This window comes from Micromesistius poutassou, assembly GCF_964030765.1.
Source record: "Micromesistius poutassou genome assembly, chromosome: 16".
NCBI classification, from domain to species: domain Eukaryota; kingdom Metazoa; phylum Chordata; class Actinopteri; order Gadiformes; family Gadidae; genus Micromesistius; species Micromesistius poutassou.
The window spans coordinates 569730-579865 of NC_140286.1; the positions used below are offsets into that span (position 1 = coordinate 569730).

Below are 10136 nucleotides of genomic sequence, written 5' to 3' on the forward strand. Positions count from 1 at the left end.
TGTACACAAACGTCACTTCCGGAGAACCCACACACCCAGAAACAAAAACAAAAAAAACGTTAGAAGATGCAAAAAGACCAGCTCTAATGGTGTCATAATATAGCACAAAATAAAAAAAAGAGAGCAAGAGCAGAACTGAAAAACGGTGAATACTAGGAATACTCGTTGTTCTGTCTGTTCTAACGCGTGACCCAAAAGGAAGTCCATCTGTATATGTTTTTTTTTTTTTTCTTTCCTCATAACTGATTAGTTTTGGCAAAAGTAACTGACTCCAGACTTCTTGTCCCGCCCCTCTTAAACCCCGCCCCACCGCACTGCCTTATAAGCCCAGCCCCCCTCTCCTCCCAGTGTCCCAAACTCAGTCCCGATTGGCAGATTCCACCTGTCAATTATCGCCGCAGCAGCAGCAGCAACGTGGCCAATGAGAGCAGGGAGCTGAGGACGCAGGGGAGGTTCTGGCTGGCCGACCCCTTGACCACCCGCTTGTTCTCCGGACGGTAGGCGTACACCGTGGGCGGGTCCGTGATGGGGGCGATGAGACGGGGGCTCGGGGGGCACACGTCGTCGGCGCATATTCCGCTTCCTGAACCGCTGGCGTCGTCACCTACAGACGGGGGGGGGGGGGGGGGGAGGGGCAGACGGTTGAACAGCGTTTTAGTGGTTGAATCAACGACGCACCCACACACACACACACACACCGCGTTCACACTGTACACGTCTGTCGACGGATCGGATTGACTTTGCATGGGGCGCACTCGAAATGCATTGTGGGTCAATCCGTTCTGTCGGCTCCGTTGCCCGCGTCAAAAAAGTTGAGAAATGTTCAACTTTTCAGGCAGCTTTCCTGGCCCTTGCAGTTCTATCATTAAACATGATTCTCCAAAAGCCATGTTAACGTGTACACCGCGTCGTATTGTAATGTTTCAACACTACTAAAGTAGTAGTTTCAATACTATTTAAGTGTTGCTTTATTCCATTTGCTGGTTTGGTTAGAGCCTTTCTGAGCTAAATATTAAATATAGGTGGTTGGCTCATAGTAACTCCCAACCTCAGACTAGAGGATTAGGGATTCAGCAGGAGTACTTACACAATCAACCTCACATAATGTCTGACCTCAATTACTACAAAACTGTCATCATGATTAAGGCCAAGCTTTTTTTATTTTCCCCAGCATACCTTTCACGCAATCCCCCAAAGAGCTTAGCAAATGGAGTTTTGAATTCGGTGCGATTCACAGAGACGGTGAGATGGGTCTTCAGACTCTAATACCTCTCTTTGAAAAGTAGGTAAAAGAACAGCTCCCCGGAGGGATTGGAGAACTACAAACCTAAAATCGACCCAAAATATAAGCAGGGAGAGAACACACCTGTCTCTGACCGCATTGAAAAAGTCCTAAATAGTGAAAGGGGCAAAAGCTGGCTTTGTCTTGTCAAAAGAGGAAACGTCTATGAAAGTAGGATTTGCATTACTGTGAAATCTAGAGATAGTCATGTCTGCGATAGTGAGCCCAACGAGACACCTGCCTTAATGTTTGATGTGAAATCTGGATGTATTCGGAAACATGATAGACGGGTCTCAACAGAGGCGTCTGAAGCTATAAAATGTGTCATTGAAGATTCCTCTGGCATCACGATCTGTCTGCTATGGACGTTTCCTTCCTTCCTATAAAAGGTTGCATTTATGATCTTTTCCTTTCATATTTCTAATCATTATTTGGCACTCTAATTAGCTTTAATTAATTTTGAGGATTCAAGCAATGTCCTTACTGGTGTCCACAAAGTCCACGTCATTGCCGTTTAGAGCGTTCTTGAGTCGGTGGGTCATGATCTTCAGCTGCATGATCTGCTGGCGTATAGTCATGTCTGGTTTGGTGATGTCAATCTCCACCTCAGGGTTGTTGATCTGGCTGGCCAAACCGTCGCCCATGACCTCAGGCAGGTACCTGACAACACACCACAAAGGCACGGACACACATGTTCACACACACAAACACACGCACACCACACACGCACACAGACAAACACGCACACAGATTCAAACACATTTATTATTTTTTTTACTCAAATCACAATTCTCTTAAAAGATTTTATTTAGATTCAACCTAGACAGCACTATACAATAGTGTGAAATATAATAAATAAATACATTCATAAATAAACACTTATGTATAAATAAGCATTATACCACAGCATTTTTGAATAGTTCCCGATTGGCCCATAACGTGTCATGGGTGTGCATTCCATTTCAACAACGGCACACCTCTGCCTTGTAACAGTTCCAAACCAAAGCGCTACAAATCCAAATGGAAAACAAACGGTCCACCAGAACGCCGACCAGATGTCTCCTTGACAACTCTACAACAACAAGACGCTCAGAGCGTCTGATTTAAGTGGATCAAAATCGGCGCGTCTCACCTGGCACGGTTCATTCCGTTCCAACACCTGTCCTCGGCACCTGCTCCGGTGGCCACGCGGTCGCTGCAAAGGACGCTGGGAAGAGAGACCCAATAGGGCTGCATGTCCTTCAGCCTCCTGGACACGTCCAGCACCTGCCAGGCGTCAGTTTACATCAATGCACGGTATTCATAGTGCTTCCATCGAAGCTACACACAAAACATCGTGACAGACGAACATTGTAACAGACGAACATTGTCGAACGCAACACATCGTTGTATCTGAAATACCCTTTGACAAAAAAAAAACGTGACACATTTCTTTAAGAAGTCGTCAACTAGACCGCTGATTCCTCTTTATTTGTAATTATATTAAATTGGAACAGCAATTAGCCTGCACGTCATTCCAGCGTTACTGGATAACTAGAGTCTAAAAAAGGGATTTGGCCCAAAAAGGACAAAACATTCTTTCTTCCCGTCGTTCCATTTCCACATCCATTGCCTCATCTCACAGCCTTTGATGTGGATTTGGACTGAATTGGAGAACATAGTTTGGCCGGACCATCATCAATAACAAGCCATGTAATAAGTGATACTTTAGAAGCCGAGACAGCCTCTCCAAAAGAGGTCAGAGCCAGCCCCTTCAGATTCCGTCGGAAAAGGCCGACGATTGAGTGCACTTACCATTTGCTCTAGTTTGCCGGTATTGGGCCCCACCCTGTCCTCCACGATAATCTTGCCCCCTTTCGACACCTCTTCTTGGGTTGTCGTGCTGGTGGCCCCCTCCCTGGGACTCCCACATGCCTGGAACACCTGCGGCAGAACCAAAGCAAACACGCAGAAGGAACAAGAGAAAATAGAAAAAGAGGTTGAAGAAATGAGAAGCCATGAAGGAATTTATTCACATCTTGAAAGAAAGCATAAAAGCAGTCTTTGACCTGTGACCCAGTTCAGTCTGAAAAATATATGTTTATCTGAAGAGCAGCATATCTTCTGGCTTCTACTTCTGGCTATATGTATCAGTGGGCCATCTGTTCATAAATACAGGACCTTTATGAGACCTCATACATAACTTTCTTTAATCAAATTCATTAAAGCATCAAATATCTATCTATTGTAAAACACACTATAAAGGTGATAGAACAGGATGATATTTATTTCCCCATATGCTTGTTTGACAAAGAAAGTGGCAACAATATGCCCTTTAACGGTCGTAGCTAGTTCAGGAGGGACACTCTATTCATGCGCCCCCTATCAGCTGACAGTTAACACGGTCCAAGTTAGGTGTGTATAATTTCGCCCACCACCACCACCCCAGCCTCCCCCTGCTTTGGTTCTGCTCTATTCTGTGTCTGACATCTGTATGTCATGCTTTAAATCCCACAGCAGGGAGCACCAGAAAAGAGTGGAACCATACGGCCAAACTAAATTGTATTAGCACGGCATGCAATAAATGGTCACATCAATGATAAGCTATTCCTGACAGAATGGCGTGATCAGTGGCAGAAAGTGCGGCTCTGCCGTCTGCTTTCCACTTCCAGAATTAAAATGAAACAGCAGTAAGGTTACAGACTTGCCCTGTACACTTTACTTCTCCTCCTAACTGTGGACTCAATTCTGCACTGTATATAACCTTTGTGGCTGCCCGTGTTGACAGAAATGAAATCCAATAATGCCGAAACCAACTCTGTGAATAGCATCATTGAATGGGAAAGCTAAGCTGTACTTTGGCTGCCGCTATATAGCGACATGAACTGTATGTTTTGCTGGATCATGGAGAGTTTGTGTTTACAGTAGGTAACCGCAAACACACAATATAGGACAGATTTATGCCACTGCTTTCACAGTGCCTCAAGCACTGATTCATGACATTGCCATGGTAGATGCAATCACTCCTGACTATGTTTATATGCACATGTTTATATATTTACCCATGCCACAAGAAGAGTCAGGTCAACTCTGGAGTGTTTGGAGCAGCTGTAAGCCTGTTCATGTCATAATAACATTATTCTGTGTGATGTGAAGTCAGTCTTTACTGCGAGGTAACATTTTGTGGGTTTTTACGAGATTGATTGATTATACAATTGTGCCGTGAATTATATTATTATGTTTACTCAGATCATATAATCTTAGAAAAAATGTAATCAAATAAAAAGTATTTATTTTCATAGTTGTTTACTGATATGTAATTATGATAAATATAATGCTGCCATCAATAAAGTTTGTGTTTTCATACAATGCAATTTGAATCAATGTAATTAATTTATAATACTCACAGAAGAATAAAAGCAAATATAAGTCAACAGAATGACTTTAATGGTAGCAGTAGAAGTAATGACTATCTTCAGCAAATTTCTTCAATTATATAAACTGTAATTCTAAAATAGTATGCACAATGTGTTCTCCACGTGTCTGTGGTAGCATTAGAAGATATGCAATCAATTACTTACATCGCCATAGGGATTCCTTGCCCTTATTTGATAAATAATATAAATGGATACAGGTGAAATAAATTCTAAACTCTCTAAACCAAACAAGAACCACCAGAGACACGCCAGTCTACCACGCTATGAACGCACACACTCTTTATCGGCCAACCAGAACAGTGCAAGCCTTCGTTCTTTCCTCTCACTATCACAGCACTCCTTTTTCCAGCCCTTTTTCCCACAACAATACCGCACCGTGATCCTCTCTCGCAGCTGCCTTTGTGTTTATGAAAGCGGCATAAAACAATATCACTCAAACACCATTAAAAACGAGGAGTGAGGCGTTGGGAGCACATGTCCTGTCATGATTCAGATCTCTGTGTTTAAAAGGTGGGCAGGTATGCGGTGCGGTCTACTATTCCACTGCGAGATGCGAAGAAAGCGGACGTCACGCTGATTTGCACAAATGGTGAAAGCAGGGTGATGTAATGTGTCGGCAGTTTCAACATCTGCAGTGCCGAACTTCAAGGAGAAGACAGGCCTAGTTAAACCAGGAGAAGCCGTTGCACATGACCACATCGTTTAGGTATTATAATCGCCGGCGATGTTGAGTTACAACCGTTCAACATGGGATAGGATAGTGCGGCGGATGGGATGTTTGACCCCCAGTCTAAATGTTCTTGGTTCGATTCCCCAAGCATCTGTACAAATCTTTATCAAATATGCCAAACCCTATACATAACCCAAGGTGTTACATAGTAATATGAGTTGCATATGTTTGTTTAAATAAAATGTTATATTTCATTTCATACCTAAATTCAACTACTGCTTAGCTGTTTTGAGCTAATAGCTGTATTGCAATGTACACATAGGCCGTTTCTCAATACCAAGTACGCGGACTACGTTCTCGCGGACTTGGAAGTACGTACTTGGCAAGTCCGGACTTTCAAGTACAGACTTCCGAGAACGCGAGTACGCACTCTGCAATTGGAACAGCAGCGGACTCGATGATGCATTCTGGGATATTTAACGGTCCCAAGTCCACACGAGTCACCTCCGATGCATCCTCGGTAGAACGGCCTCATCGAGAACGCATCGAGAACACTTCCGGGTTTTACGACAGTACTCGCGTTCTCGCGTACTTGGAATTGGAACAGTGCTTGGGCTACCACTGATGACGTTTATCGAGAACGCAAGTACACGAGAACACACGAGAACGCGAATTGAGAAACGGCCACAGTGTACATTGACTTGACTGCACCACAGCTGATCATGAAACACTTGGACCATGCACTACCACTTTGGTCAAACGTATCTGCTCAATGAGTCCATACGCTCCACGCCCGCATACACAGTACGTGTGCGCATGTCTCTGTAACAACCCACCCAGTTTTTTTGTGTCGCCATGGCGGCAGCATCCCTACCTTGCTGTTGATGCTCTCCATGTTCTCCATCATGGTGGAGATGGCCTCTGCTATGCGGTTGGGCAGCGAGAGGATCACCACGTCCACGCCGGTGGGCCCGTCGAAGCGTCCCGCCACTTGCACCATGGTGTCTACACAGCAGCCACACACACACACACACACACACACACACACACACGGCACAGGCAGAGACGTGGCGTTCAGCACAGGGGAGGGTCAAGGGGGAAATATTAACCAACCGGTGTGCCGCGTAGGCAGACTAGACAGCTGGTGATGGTAAATGAGAAGGTGCGACTGTTTAATGAAGAGCGAAATTATGCACAAACACAGATGGGTGGCTGTTTAAAGAAGAAATTAACACAGAGATCCGGCAGACAAACTTGGTGGGGGACAAGTGTGTTTGTGTGTGTGTGTGTGTGTGTGTGTGTGTGTGTGTGTGTGTGTGTGTGTGTGTGTGTGTGTGTTTGTGTGTGTACTGTATGTGTGTGCGTGTGTGCACAGTGCACTGTGAAAACATACTTAGATCATTGCACACAGATGCACAGACACACCGTTAAAAAAACCACACACTTAGATAACCGCTACACAAAAATACGCGCGCGTATGTGTGTGTGTGTGTGTGCGGTTATGCGGTTGTGTGTGTGTGTGTGTGTGCGTGTGTGTGCGTTGCCCTCTTTACCAGCCAGATGCCTCCACTCTGTGTTGAGGTCGGCCTGGTTGGCCAGGCAGCCCTTCATCACGTTGCTGCAGTAGTTGGCGCAGGGCCTGGCGGACGCCATGCCGCGGCAGTGGGGGCAGTAGGTCATCCTCATCATGGCCCGCATGCACTCCAGGCTCAGCTGCACCTGTGGACACCAGGGGGTTAGCATGGCCGTACCGCAGTATTTCGAGTATTTCGGGGGTCCTTTGTAAACAGCACGGTGAAAGCAGACAGGAGGGGCAGCGTGATGGAGAGAGAGAAACTGCGGTAGCCTCGTGGGAGCCGTGCGGGCATTCATGTTGGCATTTTTGCAATCAATACCGTTTTGGCCTTGGTTGGGCAGCCATTGATTTCCAAATGAGGCCGACAGCCTGACAGTGTTAAAGAAAACTCCAAGCCAATCAGAGCGACGCTCTTGCTCTCTCAGCCCTCGCCGAATATAGTTGGAAAATAAAGCAAACATAATTCTAATCTGAGAAAAGCCTCTTTGCAGATTTTTTGTTAATCTTTTAACAGCACATTGTTCATTGTCTATTTTGGATGAAACTGTTTTGATTGCTCCATCGAGTGCCACGTTTTCCCCTGGGTGCCGCTATTATTGTTTTTTAATGCATCGACACCACGGCGCTCTTTTGTCTGTGCTGAACTGAAACTCCCCGCCTTCAGTGCTGATTGGACCTCGCATTCCTACAGTGGCATCGGGATGCAGGCCAGAACCCACCTGCAGGGAGTCAAGTCGTGTGATCTCGTGAGACACAAATTCCCCGTCTCCCGAGGCTTGGACTGCAGGTCAGAAAGGAACCCTGTGGTGTAATGTGCACCAGTGGATGTCAGTCACCCACCGGTGGCTTTTCCATTATAATAAAAATGAACAACAAAGACCCATGGTGGGACGACGTTTCATTTGGCTATGGGTTAGGCTCACCTCAAACCATGGATGATCAAAGCCAGCCAGTTATAGACCAGAGCCCACCACGGCAATTTAAAGTCTTAGGATACTTTGTCTTTTACTTAAAAGGTCCCCAGCTCTCTTCTATCTATTATCATTGCGCCCGTTTTAAGCCGTTTCATGTGTTGGGTGACGGCAGCATTAAGCCCTCTGGATTAAAACTTGGAGGGACCCTTTTCCTTTGCCCCCCCCGACAGCGCTCGAAAAACCAAACTACCAGTGGTGGGTCACCTCCCGCGGCGACCGCTGCATTCAGCGTTGCTATGATTTCGTTCCTTCCCCCCGTTGCCGTGGAAACGGAAGACTTCCGGAAGAACTTGGCTTTCTTATTACTTGTTTCACAAATGCCGGCAAAAAAAAAAAAAAAAAGGAGCCCGACTTCCCATGCGAACATTCCCCCCGATCCCTTCATTCCTTCCATCTTTCCCCACTGCCTCTCCTTCCTCTGTCTATCCCACTAGGCTCCAGACTCCGCCTGGAAAGGGCCTGTGTGCGTGAAACACAGAATCTGGGTTAATACCAGTAAGCTCTGTTCACACGAGAGCACAGCTATGCATACAAAACCCCAGGCGAAAATGTGCATGTGTGTGTGTGTGTGTGTGTGTGTGTGTGTGTGTGTGTGTTTGTGTGTGTGTGGGTGCATGTGCATGCTTGCATACGTATATGCATGTGTTTATGTGTGTGTGTGTGTGTGTGTGGGGGGGGGGGTGTACGTGTGTGTGTGTGTGTGTGTGTGTGTGTGTGTGTGTGTGTGTGCGTTTAAGGACTAGCGAGCCCAGCTATGCATACAAAACCCTTTTAAGCTGACATCTAGGCCAGCCCTGATCCTGCATGGAGACTGTTCCTCTCTCAGTGGCGAAGTCAGGGAAATACTTTCAACAAATATACACTACTTTGTGCTGGGAGATGGGATAACAAGGATGGGCCGTGAAAACAAACTGGCAGAGGCCTAGGGGGACACTTCCCTTCAATGCATCCAAGCGCATTTATGTCTGCATAACAGTCTGATTAAAAATAATAAGGGTTAGGAGAATTACCATAGTCAGGACCATGGACAGCAACCAGGACAATATAACAATAATAACAATTATTATGATTATGACTATTAATACAACTAACTCTATACTATCTTTCTCAGATATCTTTGTCTTTATCTTTCTCGGATATGTCGTTCTCAAACGGCAGACCAAAGCGAAGTCAGACGAACACAGACGGCTACATTATGGGAGTTCAAAGGGAACAAGACAAAGTTGAACCCAAAAATTCCCTCACACTCGCAGACTGCAGCACAGTGGAAGGAGACGTGAGTCACAGGGCCTAGCTTTGTCTCCCACCTCTCACACTTCAACCACTCGTTAGGCGGTGATGAGTCACACACACACACACACACACACACACACACACACACACACACACACACACAAACCGCTCCTTTTACCCACAAACAACATGCAGGAGGAGAGGAGAGAAGATTAGAAGCAGAAACCAACCAAAAAAACAAGAGAGGTACGTACAACAAGACGAGCTAAATAAAGAAAGACCTTGATCGTGGCGAGGGGTGCGAAAACAAAAGAGAGACAGACGAAAACTGGCGGTGCTGATAGAGAAGAACGCAGTCGAGGACGTTTTCACAAATTCACTTGATCTTACATCAGCCGTGCGAGCTGCGAGCTGGCTGGGAATTCCAGGGCTGCACAACAACCGCCATGAAACAGCAGCTTTTTTTTTTCCCTTCTTCCCTCTTTAGAAACCACTAATCGCCTGAGGGAGATGTTGTCATGTGCCGCCATGCTGACCACAGTCTGCCCTAACTTCTCACCCCATGAGGGGGGGGGGGAGGGGGGGTGGGCAAAGACAAACCAGCGGATCACCACGGCTTTGACCGGCCCCGACTCTCATCTCTTTGCCACTGCCACTTCCCCTTGCCTTGCGTGAAACGCCGTCCACAACGCCGTCCACTCAACGCCAATCAACACATCCCCCCCCCCACCCCGCCCAGTTCACAAGTGAGTGGAGAGTTCTGGGCTAAACTCCTGAACTCCGGGGGCTCCCGCTACCTACCACCTCACTACGGGACCTTCCGCAAAGCGCTCCCCCTCTCTGTACCTGTCAGTATCGGTAGCAGCTTCTATCGCCTTGCCAGAGGGCGACTGAGGACTGATTCACTCGTCTGTCCCCTCCGCTCAGCACTTCGCTGTGTAATTAGGGGAGATATATGAACAACCAGCAGCGCCCCTCCTGCATA

General features: G+C 46.5%; 1 protein-coding gene across 1 annotated transcript in view; it reads right to left on the reverse strand.

Moving 5' to 3' along the window:
* Nucleotides 1-234: 234 nt before the first annotated feature.
* Nucleotides 235-10136, reverse strand: part of gpc1b (glypican 1b) — a gene marked incomplete at its 5' end in the record, with an annotated part of 17729 nt that continues 7827 nt past the window's right edge. The window contains 6 exons of the mRNA XM_084481405.1: nucleotides 235-604; nucleotides 1767-1942; nucleotides 2415-2548; nucleotides 3077-3205; nucleotides 6243-6373; nucleotides 6922-7087. Coding sequence (XP_084337531.1) covers nucleotides 390-604; nucleotides 1767-1942; nucleotides 2415-2548; nucleotides 3077-3205; nucleotides 6243-6373; nucleotides 6922-7087 — 951 coding nt within the window. The 3' untranslated portion in view covers nucleotides 235-389. The remainder of the gene's footprint in view (nucleotides 605-1766; nucleotides 1943-2414; nucleotides 2549-3076; nucleotides 3206-6242; nucleotides 6374-6921; nucleotides 7088-10136) is intronic.